General features: G+C 40.5%; 2 protein-coding genes across 5 annotated transcripts in view; one reads left to right on the forward strand and one right to left on the reverse strand.

Moving 5' to 3' along the window:
• The first annotated feature begins 254 nt into the window (after window positions 1-254).
• Window positions 255-3,982, forward strand: RAB39B (RAB39B, member RAS oncogene family). The gene is made up of 2 exons (XM_081259298.1): window positions 255-645; window positions 3,432-3,982. Exons 1-2 carry the CDS (start codon window positions 431-433, stop codon window positions 3,856-3,858), a joined length of 642 nt encoding a protein of 213 aa, XP_081115424.1. The 5' UTR covers window positions 255-430; the 3' UTR covers window positions 3,859-3,982.
• A 1,377-nt stretch (window positions 3,983-5,359) lies between these two features.
• The window catches only part of VBP1 (VHL binding protein 1), a 36,830-nt gene continuing 23,944 nt past the window's right edge, over window positions 5,360-18,245 (reverse strand). The window contains exon 7 of one of the 4 annotated variants that reach the window (XM_081259294.1): window positions 5,360-5,378. In XM_081259294.1, coding sequence (XP_081115420.1) covers window positions 5,375-5,378 — 4 coding nt within the window. In that variant the 3' untranslated portion in view covers window positions 5,360-5,374. Of the gene's footprint in view, window positions 5,379-11,511; window positions 11,715-18,245 lie in introns of those variants that run through there. The other 3 variants (XM_081259296.1, XM_081259295.1, XM_081259293.1) reach the window with 3 other exon arrangements.

The following is an 18,245-nucleotide window of genomic DNA, read 5'->3' on the forward strand; positions in this document are numbered from 1 at the left end:
ATTGTTTCGTTAGTTTTAATGAAGAAGTGTTACTTTTGCAATTTGAGAAATAGAGAAAATTTTTAATTAAGAAGAGGAATTAGAAAGGAAGGGAACGAGCTGTTTTCCCGGCCATTTCTGTGTGCGCTCCTCTTACAGACAGTGCGGTCCTGGGCGTCGCCTCTACGTGGAGGATTACAGTAACCCTGTAGTCAGTGATGAGTCAGAGTGCGTGGTGCTGATGCTGCTGCCATTTCATCACCTCTGCGAGCGCAGCATCCATCCCTCCTCTCTCCCTGCGCCTGGGCCTACCTCGCCTCAGGCTCCCAGGCCAACGATGCGCTCGTGGCTGATCTAGATCAGGACCGAGTCGCGCTCTCTGAGGCCTCGGCCGGGCGCCCCCATCTCGCCGCCCACGGCCTGGGCCAAGGAGACCTGCCGAGCCCCGGCCATGGAGGCCATCTGGCTGTACCAGTTCCGGCTCATTGTCATCGGGGATTCCACGGTGGGCAAGTCCTGTCTGATCCGCCGCTTCACCGAGGGCCGATTTGCCCAGGTTTCGGACCCCACGGTGGGGGTGGATTTTTTCTCCCGTCTGGTGGAGATCGAGCCAGGAAAACGCATCAAGCTCCAGATCTGGGATACCGCGGGTCAAGAGAGGTTCAGGTGGGAGCGCAGCCCGGGCCCGCGAGCAGTGGGAGGGTCTTTGGGGCTTGCACCGTCCCTGGGGAAAGAGGACTTCCTGGTCCTGGTCGCCGCCCTTAGGGAACGTACCGAGGGTCTGAGAGCTTCTGCTTAAGCCCACCTTCAGGTAGCTGGGAGTTCAGTGCAGGGAAAGATGCACCCTGGCAGGGAAGGCCAGTCAATAATACATACTGCTCGCACCACAACTGCACCAACCTGCCCCTTGGTGGCTAATAAACTAGCTGGAGTTGATCACTGTAATTCATCAATTTCAGTCCCTATACTACATTTCGAAAATGTTCCCAGGTCATCCTAATGTAACTGACAGATATAGATAGATGATGTAGAGATAGAGATAAAGATAGCTAGATATAGATATAAACATAGATACTATATAGAAATATATATATATATATATATATATATATATATGAAATAGACACTGATGATTGATGCCTTCTTGCAACCAGCAGACATTGAATGATCATCCACTATATGCCAGACACTGCACTGTTTCTGGGAAAACAGCCTGAGGAAACTCCTGCAAGGGGATGCCATGTCAACAAAACAGACATAGGCATTTCCCTCTTAGAATGTCTGTGCTAGCATACTGGGGGAAAAATAGACCAGCAATGACACAAAAGAGTGCCTTGTTCATATTTGTATGCCCACTGCCTACCAGAACGCTTAGCACATATTGAGTACTCAATGAACAGGTTTAATTTTCTCTTACAACCCTTTGGTGGCCCTTGTAGTATGTATCATTTGTAATTATATGTATGAACACAGATGAGGGAAGGCTAAGTGGAGAAGATGAGGCCTGATGAGTGTGATACCCAAGCAAAACAGGAAAAGCCCAGGGCAAGGAAGCAGCATGTATGAAGACAGAAGAGCAGTGTACACAGAAAACTTTGAGCTACAGTCATGCTGAGCAGCAGGAACTAGATCAAGAGGGCTCAATAGCTCACGTTTAGGATCGTTTCTTCATTTAGCTATCGAACACTAATCAAGCGTAGAAGATGCTGCTTAGGTGGTTGAAGAGGTGTGGGGAGAAGAGAAAATTTCAAATATCCTTGTTCAGGTTCACTTTGAACTTGTGATTGCATTTCTCATATTATAATTGAAGAAAGGTATCTTTTATGCTTATTGGAATTTCTTTCTGTATGAACAGCCTTTTCCTATCCACTGATTATTATTTATTAGGTGATAGTGATTTCTAACAGCTCTTTATATATTAAGAACATTAATCCTTTTCTGTCATGGATATTGTAAACTATTTTCCCAGTTTTTCATTTGTCTTTTAACTTTATTTAAGAAAATTTTTGGATGTATGGGAGGTTTTAATTTTTATGTAGCCTTGTGTTGTATTTATAAGGAAAGGGCTTTGCTACTTTCTAAATAGTCACAAACCGTTAATGTAATAATGTATTTTAGAGTTTTGACTACAGCTTGCCTATTGATTTCTTGAACCAAGCTGTTCATGAATCACAATCTTTGTTCATGTTGAATTTTCTGGTACACCTACCATTCTCCATGAATCTTCAAACATAAGGGAATTAGAAATGCTTTCAGTCTTTATGGCTGATTTGCCTGGTTCTGGAGGCAAACTCAATTTGTAAGGTTTGTCCTTACCATCATCTAGCTTGGAATTTAATTCCCTGGACATTGTTTATTCCGTTACCACTGGGCCATTTGTCCTAAGCCTTAAGCTATTGAGTCCCTCATTGTTTATCTTCATCCAAGGAGACAGAAAAACTAAAAATAAACATAGATAAAAAAGCACAGTAGTCTAAAGCAAGTGATTGTACAAGCAAGTAGTTCTACAATGTCTAATATGCTCTGAGAAAAGTACCATAACACATATTGAAAATGAAGCTCCTCAAATCAAGAAGCGAAAATGAATGAGGTTTCTTCTGTTTAAGAAGTACAGAAAATGTATAATAGGTTTTAGAAATATTCTAAAGCATTCTACAATGCTTTAAATAAATCATATTATTTTAAGGGGAAGCTTTGGCTATTTGGGCAGTTTTTCCAAGCTTGTGGCTCCCAAGTCAGCCTCTTCAAAATGTGTTCAGGAAGTGGGGCCAGCAGACACTTGGCTCAAAGCCTTTGCAGACCATCCCTCTTTTTCCTATTCCCACATGGACTGGAAAATAAAAAACAAAATTATGTTCCTCCTCACAGAAAAGATTGAGGACCCCTGTTAGATTAAAATAAAAATATAATAATAGACAAACGTGGTAATGATAAATGGGAAAAAAATGGAGTATATTGTAATATACCTATATACGTATAAGCATTTTCTGTTAACTATCGTAAATTCATTCTTACTTTTTAGAAAATCCTTTTCCAACTACTATAATTTGTAATGAGTTCTCCAGGTCACAGAATACTTTAACATCCATTATTTCATTTGCCTCATGATAACCTGTTACTTAAGTATCCCACTGAACAGAAGAGGAAGTCTCATTCAGCTATTCAGATGTGGGCGTGGAGAGTTAACTGTGGCTCTTGCCTAAATCAAGGGGAAATGCCTGTATGTCCATGAGCATTCGTTTCTAGAAGATTCCATCTCAAAGTTTTGCTCAATTGAGAATTCATATATCATTATTATTATGGAATGACATTTGTATTCCTTTGTTAAAAAAGGAAAACAATTTTCACCAAAGGACTATGTTACTAACCAGAGACAACAGAATACACTGAGTTCATTGAAGTGCAGGAGTTTGGGCATGGCCTTCATTCTTTGCTTCTTTCTTGTGTTGTAGATCCATCACGCGTGCCTACTACAGGAACTCAGTAGGTGGTCTGCTCTTATTTGACATCACCAACCGCAGGTCCTTCCAGAATGTCCATGAGTGGTTAGAAGAGACCAAAGTACACGTTCAGCCCTACCAAATTGTATTTGTTCTCGTGGGTCACAAGTGTGACCTAGATACACAGAGGCAAGTGACTCGCCACGAGGCAGAGAAACTGGCTGCTGCATACGGCATGAAGTACATTGAAACGTCAGCCCGAGATGCCATTAATGTGGAGAAAGCCTTCACAGACCTGACAAGAGACATATATGAGCTGGTTAAAAGGGGGGATATTACCATCCAGGAGGGCTGGGAAGGGGTGAAGAGTGGATTTGTACCAAACGTAGTTCACTCTTCAGAAGAGGTTGTCAAATCAGAGAGAAGATGTTTGTGCTAGTCAGCCCTTTTATCTCCAAAACGTGCTCTCCCACCTGAACTTAAAAGTGATCAAAATGAATAGAATCATCGTGTGACTGAAGAGAACTTAACCTCCATATTGGATACCAAGTGAGCCTCCTCCCCAAGGGGCCCTTGGACAGGTGATGGGCGGGTGGGTGGGTGGGTAGGGGAACCTGGGTGCTGGAACTGGCACTTTTTTGTGGCCCGTGCTGGGCAGTGGCCGCTCTGTGTGCCCTTTGTGGACTGCATGTCAAGGAGCTGAGGTCTGGGGAGCTAGGTCCCAGAGAAGTACACCCACAGTCAGGACAACTATTTCTTGGTATTTCAGCTCATTCATAGGTCATGATCATAAAGAAATATGTAAAGGGGAGAAAAGTATCACATTGGGAACAATTAGCCAACCTAAAAAAGCGTATGAGATCAGCTTAATCAGTGAGACTATGCTGCACTAAACATATGTGCTGGGTTTGGTTAAAAGGTACCAGTTAGCTTCTAAACAGCTCATCTGTAAAATGAGGGGTGTGGACCAGCCTTTTACTAAGACCCTTTCAAGGCCTGGTGTTCTAGTGAAAACGGTGTGAATGTGAAAAAGGGAGGCTATTTACATACTGTTATTGTCACACTTGAAAAAATGTACAGCCTTGTGAAAGAATAACCAGCTGTGTGTAAGAAATTGTCCCACGCAATTTGTCGTGTAAGTAGAAGAGAGAAACACTGTAACTCCAATGCCCTCTTTCCCCTCTGACCACGCCTGGGGTTTCACTGCATTGGCGACTGCAATCTGAAGGTAAACACCTGCTCAACAGGAGGTGCTGTAAGCCTTACAGACACATTACAGTTCATTGACTTACTTATTTGATCATCGTAACAAGCCGTTAGGGTTTCTTCCCCAGTTTATGAAAAAATTAACTGAGGGGCAGGAGAGTCACTTGACTCCTGGTTCTTGTTTCACTGCATCATCCCGCTGTCAGATGAATAAACTGTTATTAATTTGTTTACTTTGGAAGAGATATGACTGTAAATAAATATTCTCTACATGTTAGGATATGTTTCCTTATTGATTACAACTCAGTTATAATCCTGAGGGAACCCGGGCATGAGTCGAAGGTAAAGCCCATTCAGGTATTATTGACAAGAGGATTTTACACAAGTGAGTAACTGCACAGTGAAAACACGTTAGAACTGTTAGGGCTATAAATGTTCTTATCACTGAAACACAGTGGATGTATTATTGAAAGGAACCAAATACAGCAATGGGGAGTGGGATGGGGATAAAATACTCACCTCACAGTGACCTTGGCCACTTGTTTGCCTTATGCCTACCCTGGGTTCCTGTCTACCCTAGAAAGTCAGCTCTCAATTCTCAGGTGAACAGACAGCTAACTGCATCAGAAACTTGGAATGGTTGGCTTGAGGTTCCATTATCTTCTTGAAGAGACGTGATGCTTTAAATGATTTTTTTGAATTGTAGCCAGTTCAGCTAGGCAAAAGCCATAATTTTCACAGTAAGAAAATCAGCTGGAATAAAGAAGTCAAATCATGAAAATTATGGAAACAAACCACCTTGGACCTACGTGCAGCATCAACCCCAAGTGACCAAATCATCATCTCTTCCTTCGTTTAGCATGACCTGGCTTGGGTGGAGTAATTAAGTTGCCAGCTTTGTGGTTGTAGAAGACAAACAAAAGATAGTAAATTGGGTTAACACAAAGTTTCATCAACTACTATACTTAATTATGTTTAGAAGATTCTGAAAGCAAGATTATCCAGTGGATAGATGAGAGTTGACTGGATTCTGTCAGTTCAAAAAAAAAAGGTACAAACAATAACTCTCTACCGTTTTCTTGACTTAAATACATCATATGTATACTTTTCCCATTCCTTTCATTTTTTAGGCAGGTTTAAAAACTCTCAGCATAGATCCAGCAGAAGTGGCTGAGCTTAATTGCTTAAACAAGTTCTAGAACTTTAAAAATCATTTTAGTAGAATTCAGTGCTGTTGTCACTGCAATAACTGGGTTTTAGAAAATGTGTGAAAAATCAGGTGTTAGCACAATATTAAGGATAAAGCTTTAGAAGCTATTTTATTACATAGGTGAAGACAAGATAAACTAACTTGTAACAAAGACCACAACTGCATGTTGGATTAGATTGTCTCATATTCCAGAATAAAATGTACTGTATACTTTTCTTCACTTTGTTGTGCACTGTAATGAAATGTGAAAAAGATGTTTTCTTTAGCTGTATGTGAATGAAAATATGCTTGTATTTAGTAAAATGGTTGATTATGTAACTGTGAGATTCTAAGTGTGTGTTGTAGCTGTTTCCAGAGGAGTCTGTCACTACAGTGTAGCAACCACTACAAAGAACATCAGTTAGCTGTGACATATGCTATACACAACAGTATCTTAAAGCCAGAAAGTTATATGATCATCATGTTGAAAGTCACAGAGACCTCACTAATGCCTGGAAATCCCATACCACTTTTGGAAACATCTGTTCTGTCAAGCCTAAATCTGAATCATTGCATTTTTTAATCAAAGATCTTTTTGTTTAAATTTTAACCATTTTTTAAATTAAATTTATGTATTTATTTATTTATTATTATTATTAATTTTTGGCTGCGTTGGGTCTTTGTTGCTGCATGCAGGCTTTCTCTAGTTGCGGTGAGCAGGGGCTACTCTTCGTTGTGGTGCGTGGGCTTCTCACTGCGGTGGCTTCTCTTGTTGCAGAGCATGGGCTCTAGGCATGTGGGCTTCAGTAGTTGTGGCTCATAGGCTCAGTAGTTGTGGCATGTGGGCTCAGTAGTTGTGGCTAGTGGCTCTAGAACACAGGCTCAGTAGTTGTGGTGCATGGGCTTAGTTGCTCTGCGGCATGTGGGATCTTCCTGGACCAGGGCTCGAACCTGTGTCCCCTGCACTGGCAGGCAGATTCTTAACCACTGTGCCACCAGGGAAGCCCTTAACCATTTTTATTAAATAGCTCCTAAATTGTTTTTCTTTTTTAATTGAAGTATAGTTAATTTACAATATACTCATTTCAGATGTACAAAATAGTGATTCAGTATTTTTATAAATTATACTCCATTTAAAGTTATTCCAAAATATTGGCTATATTCCCTGTGCTGTACAATACATCCTTGTAGCTACTTTATTTTATACATAGTAGTTTGTACCTCTTAATCCTCTACCCCTATCTTGCCCCTCCCCCTTCCCTGTCCTCACTGCTAACCACTGGTTTGTTCTCCATATCTGTGGGTCTGCTTCTGTTTTGTTATATTCAGCAGTTTATTGTATGTCTTAGATTCCATATATAGGCGATGTAATATTTGTCTTTCTCTGTCTGACTTACTTCACTTAATAGGATAATCTCTAGGTCCATCCATGCTGCTTCAAATGACAATATTTCATTCTTTTTTTTACGGCCGAGTAATATTCCATTATATATATATACATATATATATATACATTATGTATATACATATACATTCCATTATATATATACACCACACTTTATACATACATATACACACACACACACACACACACACACACACCACATCTTTATCCATTCATCTGTTGATGGACATTTAGGTTGCTTCCATGTTTGACTATTGTAAATAATGCTGCTGTGAACATTGGATGCATGTATATTTTTGAGTTAGAGTTTTTGTTTTCTTCAGCTAGAGGCCAGGTAGCTTATTACAATTGTTGTCTTCCCCTGAAAGTCTTCTTTTCTCCAGGCTAAATTGCCTCAGTCTTTTCAAGTCCTATAAGGTGTGCTCTTTGTGTCAGGATCACTTGGAGAATATAAACATTGCCTGGGGTTTATAGTACATATTTTGGGGAGGGTAAAAAAAAGGGGGAAGATGTTTGATTCTGAGTCTAGACATAGGTACACTGAGTTCTGTGCAGCTTTATCACTTTTATAATCATGAGTGAATGAGGGAGGGAGGGAGGGAGGGTGGGAAAAAAGAGGGAGGGAAGGAAGGAAGGACCAACAATGCAACAGCGCTTAACATAGTTTATCACTCCTCAGGGCTTGATTATCTTTTCTTCAGTTATATTAAGTCCCTTGGTGACCTCATTCAGTTCCATGGCTGTAACTACCAAGGAGTCCTGAATTTCTATCTCCAGCTCGTATCTTTCCCATGGACTCTGGACCTTTAGAAGCAACTGTGTACCCAATATCTCCATTTGAGAGTCTATTAGGATCAGAAATGTAACATGTCACACCGTCATTTGTTGCCTGAGTTACTGTGAGAGCTGATTTCACTGCTTCTACTCTTTGCCCCCCCACTCTGTTCTCCACACAGAAGAAGACTAAAGAGTCAGACTCTGTGTCGAGCTGTCAGGAACAACTTCTGCAGCCACATCTTCTCTAGGATCAGGAAGCTGCTTTCAGATTTTGGAAGCCGTTGGTTTCAGAACTTGATGGAGGTGAGGGAGAAATCCATGCAGACATCTCAAGATAGAGAATTCCAGATTGAGTGAAGGGCAAGTAAAAAGGCCCTGAGGTGTGAATGTGCTGGGTGCGTTTGATGAACAGGAAAGAAAAATGTGTAGGGCTTCCCTGGTGGCGCAGTGGTTGAGAGTCCGCCTGCTGATGCAGGGGACACGGGTTCGTGCCCCAGTCCGGGAAGATCCCACATGCCGCGAAGCGGCTGGGCCCGTGAGCCATGGCCGCTGAGCCTGCGCGTCCGGAGCCTGTGCTCCACAACGGGAGAGGCCACAACAGTGAGAGGCCCGCGTACCACAAAAAAAAAAAAAAAGAAGAAAGAAAGAAAACTGTGTAGCTGGAGTAGAATGATCAAGGGGTCAGCAGTAAGAAACAAGGTTACACGGGTGATGGGATGGGGATGGACTTCACTTTTAAAGGTTCTTCTGAAGGCCATTGGAAGGACTTTGGGTTTTCAGCTGACTAAAATGGATAACCACTGGGGAACGAGTAGATGATTATTCCCTGGAGAACAACAAACTTTAGGGAAAGGGAACTTAGAAGGAGAGAACGGAAAACCTGGAGAGCACAGTTTCACAGGAAGGAGTAGACAATAGTATCACCATGCAGCAGTGGGTTCAGAAAGACAAGGACTAAAATATATCCATAGCATTTGAGGAAGTCATGCACGACCTCTGCCGGCATAGTGCTGGTGGAATGATTTCTGCCTGCACCAAGCCTCTCAGGAAGTCAGTGTTCTTAGTTCTGTGGGAGGCCCAATTCTTTCCTCGTTCTCCATCCTCTCTTCTCCCTAGACAACCTTACCTACTCTCATGACTTCAGTTATTGTCTTTGCATTGAAGACTCCCAAATGAAGGACTTCAGCCCACTGAGCATTGTACCAATACAACCCACTTGCCTACTAAACACATCCACAAATTCCTCAAACTTCACCTATCCAGTATGAGATCAACATTTATCAAAATGTGCTCCTCAACCCCAGTCTTTCTTATCTCTATAAATGACACCACCATCTACCCCCTTGTTCAACACAGAAACTTAAGAGTTATTCTTAATTCCTCACTTCCCCTCACCTCCCATATCAAATTAATCATCAAGCCCTATCAGCTCTATCTTCAAAATATATCCAAGTCTGCCATTTTCTCCATCTCCATTACTATCACGTTTGTCTAAGCCACTATCAACTCTTTGCTGAACCACTTAATATCTTCCTAAGTGGTCTCCCTACTTCTGCTCTTATTCCCATGACACATTCTCAACATAACAGCCAGAATGATCTTTTCAAAATGCAAATCAGATCAAGTCATTCACCTGCTTAAAACCCACCAGTGGTTTCTCATCACATTTAGAACAAAATCCAAACAAACCTTACATTTCTTAACATGGCTACAAGGCCTTGCATGATCTGGCCTCTTGCCTACTCTAATTATAAGGTCCATGAAAGTAAGAACCTTATTCATCTTGTTCACCAGTATTTCCACAACCCGTACCATAGATATAGGCTTGAATCATCAATAAATATTTGAATGAATGACTTTTTTCTTGCCCTACTTCAATCCAATGACCTTGGCTGTTACTTCACTTCCATAAAATACACACATGGCCCCATCCTAAAGCACTACAAAATTTTATACAACCTCTGAAATTCCTCTCCAATTACAAGCTCTGGTTGTCCACTCTATCCCTTGAATCCTGTTTTAAACTTCTTTAGAACCTTCAGGCGATCAGTCACTGCCCATTGCCAGTCTATCAATCAAGGTACCCCTTGACTTTGTTTCTCTCCCTCTGTCTCCTGGCTCTTCTGGTCAACTGCATTCAAGTCATCAGTTCCTAAAGAAAATGGTTGTTAAAAGTTTGATCTATTTCCTTCTAGATTTTTTTCATTTTACTTTTCAAAAGGTTATTTAACAGAGTGGTTAAAAGTGTGGATTTTGGAGTAAGACAAACATGGGTTCAAATTCTGACTCTACAAGTCTCGGTTTTCACATATATTAAATTGGATAATAATACTATTTAATCTATAAGGTTGTTGTGAGGATGAAATTAGATGATCTATATAAAATACTTAGCAAAAGCCCTGGCACTTGCTGAACGTCGCATAGTAAACATACTCAGTTTATGTATTATGTTTGCACCTAAATGAATCTTTTTCATAAATGGTATCATGCAACACATACTGTGCTGTTACCTTTTTCACATACATTATATTTTCTGTGAATGCATGATGGCAGTAGCTATTTTTGCTCATATGATAATATCTCTACAGTCAATCAGTGCCTAGTACTTTTTTTTTTTTTGGCTGTGCTGCGCAGCTTGTGGGATCTTAGTTCCCCGACCAGGGATTGAACCCCGGGCACGTGGCAGTGAGAGCACCGAGTCCTAACCACTGGACTGCCAGGGAATTCCCCATATTTGTTGAATGTGATCAGAAGGAATTAGTTTGACGTACTGAAGATGACAAAGCAGATATAGAAGAAAGCTGGGTCCTTCATGACGCCACTGAGCTACAGATTTAACTATCCTGAAGCCACTCTATATTAAGACATCTTATTACAAGAGACAGTAAATCCCCTTTTAGTTTATGCCATTTTTTCCCACTTGTAGCTGAAAGACTCCTAACTAATACAACAGAATTCTATTATACGTATGTACATACAATAAGTTACTTAATTCTCTTTGGTGAACATTAGGTTACGTACCATGTTTTGCTATTATAAACCAATTCCTCAATACATACATATCTTTGTGCATCTGACCAATTTTGTCCTCAAGTCAAAGGCATAAATGTGACCAATTTATGAATCAAATAATATACACATTTAAAATTTTGATATAATTGACCAGATTTCTCTCCAGAAAGGTTTAACTGAATGCCCATGAACAGTGTATAATAATGCCTATACTGAGTATTATTGTGAATCTTTTAACTCTTTGCAAATCTGAGAGGTGAATATATATAAATATTTTTAAATTTGCATAGCTTTGGTTATTGGTTTTCTGTTCCTTGCTGCTGAAAATAGTCCTAACTAATAAAAAAGGTGCTGGCTTTTATCTTATTAATTAGTAAGATCTTATATATGGAAAACAATTCTTTTTTTTAGAGGTTTTAATTTTTTATATAAATTTATTTATTTTTGGCTGCGTTGGGTCTTTGCTGCTGTGCACGGGCGTTCTCTCGTTGTAGCGAGCGGGGGCTACTCTCCGTTGCGGTGCGCGGGCTTCTCATTGCAGTGGCTTCTTGTTGCGGAGCACAGGCTCTAGGTGTGCAGGCTTCAGTAGTTGTGGCGCACGGGCTTAGTTGCTCTGCGGCATGTGGGATCTTCCCGGACCGGGGCTCAAACCCGTGTTCCCTGCATTGGCAGGAGGATTCTTAACCACTACACCACCAGGGAAGTCCTGGAAAACAATTCTTTATCCATCACGTATGTTATAATATTCTTTCATGTTTTTCTGACTTTTTACTTATGGTGTTTGGAAATACAGAAGTCTTTAATATTTAATAATAAATAATATTACTTATTATTACTAAATAATTTAATACTAAATAATATTTAGTATTTATTATTTAATAATTATTTAATATGTTGTCTCCAAGAAACTGGAAACAGCTCTCTCAGAGTTGGGGAACTGGGTGGCTGGGGGGCAGTTGTGATTTCTGTACCACGTACCTTGTTATTTTTCTTATAAGGCCTTTTTTGTTAATGCTTTCTGGCAGTAATGGTAGATTTAGATAGACCTTCTCCACCCAAATACTAGAAAGCCATTTTCCTATGATTTCCTATAATGGATTTAGGGTTCCTTTAGGAATTGACTTATGTATAGAATGTAGAGGTAGGGATAACAACTACTTTTCCCAAATGCCTAGTTTTTTAACCCATACTATCCACAGAATACTCCATTCTATATTTTACCCCTTTCAAACATTAAATTTGAATATCAAATACATATATATATATATGAAGGGGGTCTGTTTTTGGACTCCTGTATTATAGTTCATTAATCTGCCTATTCCTGTCCTAATACTACATTGTTTTAGTTATGATAATTCCATAATATGTATTTATGATCTCTTTTCCCTTCAAAATTTTCTGATATTCTCATGCAGTATATTAGAACTTAAGAATAAGTGTGTCAGTTTCTTTATCTATTCATATGTTGAAAAAGCCAGACACAGAAAGAAAACAACTACATGATCTCATTTGTATGTGGAATCTGAAAACCTCAAATACATAGAAGCAGGCACAGGGGGGCGGGGGAAATGGGGAGATGCTGGTAAAATGGTACAAAGTCGTAGTTATATAAGATGAATAGGTTCTGGACATCTACCATACTGAACACTGGAAATTTGCTAAGAGACTAGGTTTCAGGTGCTCTCACCACACACACAAAAAAACAGTAACTATGTGAGGAGATGGATGTGTTAATTAGCTTGACTGTAGTAATCATTTCACTATGCATATGTATATCAAATCATCACGTTGTACATCTTAAATGTATCCAGTTTTATTTTAAAAATAAAATAAGTATAAATGTGTCATGACTCCCCTCAGGTAGGGTTAGGATTTTGATTGCATTAATTTACTGACACTGATAGAATATGTCATTCCATTCATTTAATCCTTAATTTAATTTAATATTTATATATCATAAATAGGTTTTTTTCTCATTACCGGTTCTAGTTGGTTATTTCTACTGTGTAGGAAATCTGTGGATTTGTGTATGCTTACATCTTGTAAACAGACACATTACTAAACTCTCATTACTTTAGTTTTTCAACTGATCTCTTCCGTTTTCTAGGTAGGCATTATATTCTACAAATAATGATAATTTTCTCTCTTCCTTTCTAATATTTACTATTATTATTATTATTTTTGTCTTTTTACACTGGCCAGAGCCTGGAGTAAAATGATGAGTAACAACAGTGATGGTGGGCATCTTTGTCTTGCTCCTGCTAGACGAATTTTAACTTTAAATTATCTTTATTAGGTTATAGAACTTTTCACTGCATTCCTATTTTACTAAGAGCTTTGAGAAGGAGTGTATGTTGAGTTTTTCAAATGTCTTTCTTGTACCCACTGAAATAATCAAATGGTTTTCTTCCCTCAGCCTATAATTAATTGTATTAGTAAATGTTAATGTTTAACAATATTGCTTAACATTCTTAGCATAAACTCTACTTGTTCATGGTGTATTTTTTAAACACTGCTTGATTTAATTTACTAATATTTTATTAGCATCTTTGCATCTATATTCATGTTTGAGATTGGTTCATAAGAGTATTTCCAAAAAAGTAGTCCACAGGGATTAAGAGGAATTGGGTTGGGGTGGGGGGAGGAACATACTGTCAAATAAATTTGGAAAACTGTGGATTAAACAAAGCAAAATAGTATTCTGTAGGACTACATTATTACATATAGGGGCTCTCCTCAACTCATATGACAAAAAAATTCACTTTCTCAAGGATTTTAAAGAATTACTATTCAGTGAGAAACACATTGGAAAATGTTGATCTTTGGTGCTGTCAGGTGTGGCATCATGGTTATTCTGGCCTTATGAATTCATGAAATGGTTGGGAATCTGTCTTTTTATATACCTTAGAATAGTTTAATCCATCAGCCTGGATTCCAGAATGAAGTGGCCACAGGGATTGGGATTGACTAATGTAGCATCGCACAGCCTGTCCAGATTAACACATGCATCCTTGTGGGTAAATGTTGGTAATTTATATTTTCCTTGAAAGTTATATTTTCTATCTAGATTTTCAAATGCACTGGCATACAGTTATGCTTGGTATAATTTTAAAATATCTGTATTGGTGGTTAGAAACCTTTCATTTATAATGTTATATGTTTCTGTGTTTTATTATTCAGAGGAGTTATTAGAGGTTTGTCTATTTTTATCAGTATTTTCAAAGAACCAGTTCTGTTCTTGGTTTTATCAATTTGACCTTTTCTGCATTGTAATGTATTAATTTCTATGTTATCTACATAAATTTATACTTTTTGTTTTTTTCGGGTGAGTGGATACTTCTCTGGTTCTTGAATGTTATGTGACTCTGAGTCTTGTTTAAATTCTATGGCGAACATAGATATTTTTGTTTTAGCAGACAATTTACCTGGATGGGTTAAGGTCTCACATTCCAAACTGGTCTCTGTGGGCTGTTTTTCCAATGCCAGTTGTTCTCAAAACTTTTGCTGAGCCACTGAGATCTTTCCTGTGTTCGTGCAGCACTCAGTGGACCGTCCAGAAACTGGGCAGTGGACTATCCTTTTGCTCAGTTTTTGAAGTTTTTGGTGTGTTGATTAGGAATACCTACGGAACTGACAGGTTCGCTTTCCTAAGCTCCTCCCTATGTTTCTCACTCCAGTACAATCCAGTTCCCTGGGCTTTCCCTCTTCTGTGCTCCAGTCGGAAATCGCAACCAAGCTAAGACAGTATTGAAAGTAGAAGGGGGAGCTAAAAACAGGGTGTTAACTGACTGCTCTACAATAGGTATAAACCAGGGTTGTCCCTAGTAAGCCATGGCATACACACTAGAGTTAAGTACTAATGGGAAAATAGCAAGGAAGAGGGATAAGGACACACTTTTACGTGTGTTTTGCGGGGGCTACTCATTTCAAATGTGTATATGGTGCCCACATGAAGCTTATTTATGAAGTTATATTTGAGTGAAGGGGTAAGCCACGTAGATATCTGTAGATTTCTGGGGAAGCACTTTTCAGGAAGAGAGAACAACAAGCGGCAAAGTCCTGAAGTAGGAACAAAATGAGTCCACTCTAGGAAAAGGAAAGAGACAGGTGTGCTAGAGCAGAAGGCACAAGGGGAAGGGTAGGAGGTAAATGAAAAGACAGAGTGGCAGCTAATCTCATGTCAGTGAATTGAGACCACTGTCAGGAGGCTGGCTTTGCCCTGAAGAGAGGCAAGGGTGGAAGCAGAGAGCCCACTCCAGAGGCAGTGGCAGTGATGCAGATGTTGCTGACTTGGTCCACGTTGGAGATAAAAATCTGAGCATCGCCAGTGCAGAGGCAGTATTTTCCAGCACAAGGTTGAATGAAGTCCAGACGTCTAGGAGGTAGAAGCACCAGCACATGAAACTGAGAAGCAGCAGGCAGAGAGGGGAGGAAAACCAGGCAGGGATCATAGAAACCAAGGAGGGAGTGTTCAGAGGAGAGAGTAATCTTCTGTGTCAAATGCACCTGATAGAGGACAGGAGAGAAGCAACGGAGATTGTGAGTACAGACAACACTGTTGAGACAACACTTTCTGTGAAGGGAAGAGAAATGAGGATGACAGCTTGGGGGAAGTCAGGCCAAGAGAGCATTTTTTTTTTAAGATAAGAAAGCTTCAGTGGAGAAGACTGAGGATGCAGGAGAGAGGGGAATTGGGGGAGGGCAAGTGGAGCAAGGACAGTTGTCCTGCTGTGGACCACAGTGCAATGCACGCACTCCTGACATTTCAACATTGTGCAAAGCCGCACACCAACAGTTATGGGTTGAATCATGTCCCCCCAAAAAGATATGTTGAGGTTAACACTCAGTCCTGTGAATTTGACCTTATTTGGAGATAGAGTCGTCAGATGTAATTAGTTGAGGTCATCCTGGAATAGGATGGGCCCCTGATCCAATATGACTGGTGTCCTTATGAAAGGGGGACATCTAGACACAGACATGCACACAGGAAGAATGCCACGTGAAAACTGGAGGGATCCCGCCCCAGCGCCTTCAGAGCGTGGCAGAGCACCACAGGCTGGGGCTGCACTTGGGAAGGGGCCTCCCATACAAAAGCTTCTTTTGTCGTTTGGTTTTTCCTTAACTTGTTTTTGTTTTCAGTGAGTGAAGTGACAGCAAAGGCTTATAAATACTGGCAGATGGTGGGTAGGTACATGTGGGGGGCGGGGGGCCACGCACCGATCCCTCCCATCATCAGCTGAGATGAAGAACAGGAGCGTGGAAGCGTGAACGATGACCGCACAGCACCACCACCCTCGTAAGCCTTGCAGCCACAACTTTAAAGTGCTGGGAACCGGCAGAGTCAGACTGAACAAGACACTGGCTTAGCCAGGCCAGGCCAGCAGAGCAGCAGGGGGACAAGAGCATTAGTGGTATGCACAAGGAAGAGAGCAAGGCAGACCATGAAAGAAGTCAAGATGTTGCGGGCAGTGTAAACCTCAATTGGGCTTGAGGTTGCGATTAGGAAGGGGCTGTGGTGATTGGTAATGATATGGTCCCAGGTGTGACTGTGGCAGAGGGATGGGGAGAAGGTCAAGACCACCAGAGGGAGATGGTCAAGCAGGAGGAGCCGTATTACCTTAAGGGACAGATGGAGGCAACAAAATTTCGTGTGCTGGACATTTATTTTTATTCTTTTGAGTTCATATTTTCATCTGAATCCTCTATCCTAAGTGTTCTCACTGCATTAAATTCTACAGGAAGCCCAAAAAATTGATTCTCCAAAACACCCCATTGCCGTCTCATTTGAAGTGTTCAAAACATTTTTTAAAAGTACGTTACTCTGAAAACTTGTATTAATGGCAATTCCATAACCAGTGTGCAGTATACCCCACCACTTCTAAGCTTCATATTAAATATTGGTATCTATTGGCCATTTTTCAGCAATCTGAATAATTTTCTCTTATGACATATACGGAGTCAAACATGAAAAGTCTGAGCTGTACAAAGGCACTCTGACCATACTCCTTCCCTTTCAAAAACCCTTCCAAGCTTTCTTCTTCTTATCTGCTTTTAAAATGTCCCTTTCCTTGGTCTTTACTATGGGTGAACAGTTTTCCCTCCAGTTACTGGTTATATGGATTTCTCCCAGAACCATGTTGGGCCCGATCTGCTTTCAGAAGTTTCTGGTATAACGAACTGAATACCTATGCGATAGGGGGAGGATCATACAGGGTATGACAGAGAGCCTGGAGGAAGGGAAGGGGGTCCAGGCTTACTTCCCAACTTGCCCACCTCTGTATTGCCCAGGGCCAAATTCCCTTGCTCTTCCTGCCCTTGGTCTTCCAGGATCATATTTGTCTCGGACCAATCCTTCTCTGGGATAAAACATTTTTTCCTCCAGCGCCTCCTTTTTCATCTGACCTGCACAGACTCTATCCAGAAAGCCAAGGTCAGTCCTAGACCTTGGTCATCTCTCAGGCAGCTGCGGACCAATGGAGTAGACAAGCACGACCACAGCCCACTTTTAAGTGAACACTGCAATCACAGTGTGACGCCAAGTCGATACTGAAAAGCTAACACTGTCATTTTGTGCTGGTATTGCAACCAACAGTGATAGTAAAGTTGAAAATTAAATGTCTAGGGTCAGTTAAAATTTAACTCTTAAGCTGTCTCTGGACCACCTGAGAATAAACTATTGCCCAATCCACTCCGAACAGGGACTTAGTAGCCAAAGATGTTAAGTATTGAGGAAAAGGAAGAGATTGTTATCCCCTGACCTTTTGCTTTTTAAATTTTTGTATATTTTACTCTCTAGAATCCACAGGTCTGATCTGGGGAAAATAAGCTGACTCAGTCTAAGATGGGTTTATTTGGGGAGCTAAAAGATCCAGAAAAAAATTCATGGCCTACCTCTGAATAAAGAATCCCCTAAAGGCAAAACAGAGTTGTAACACCATCAACTGAACATAAACCACGGCCAGGAGACATGATCCTTTATACACAAACTGCTCAAATATACTGAGCACACAAGAAAGGGATACAAACAAAAGTAAATTCTTCAGCTGAACTTTGAAGCACCATCCACACCTGAGTTTTCAGCTAGAACCCTGGGCCATGTCCTGCTAATAACTCAAAGAAGAAAAGCAGTTCTGCGCACATAATACACTAACCAACTCTTCCAACACTGGTGCCTTTCAGAACTGGTTGTGTAAACAGTACTCCCTGCATACAGAAGAGTATTAATATAGAGAAAACA

The sequence above is a fragment of the Mesoplodon bidens genome (genome assembly GCF_964165515.1).
Source record: "Mesoplodon bidens genome assembly, contig: HAP1_SCAFFOLD_159, whole genome shotgun sequence".
NCBI classification, from domain to species: domain Eukaryota; kingdom Metazoa; phylum Chordata; class Mammalia; order Artiodactyla; family Ziphiidae; genus Mesoplodon; species Mesoplodon bidens.

What these genes read in the sequence shown, in the direction of transcription:
- RAB39B (XM_081259298.1), top strand. Translation starts at nt 431, where the DNA reads ATGGAGGCCATCTGGCTGTACCAGTTCCGGCTCATTGTCATCGGGGAT. An exon ending in GCGGGTCAAGAGAGGTTCAG is followed by an intron (nt 646 to 3,431) that starts GTGGGAGCGCAG and finishes CTTGTGTTGTAG; the next exon opens with ATCCATCACGCGTGCCTACT.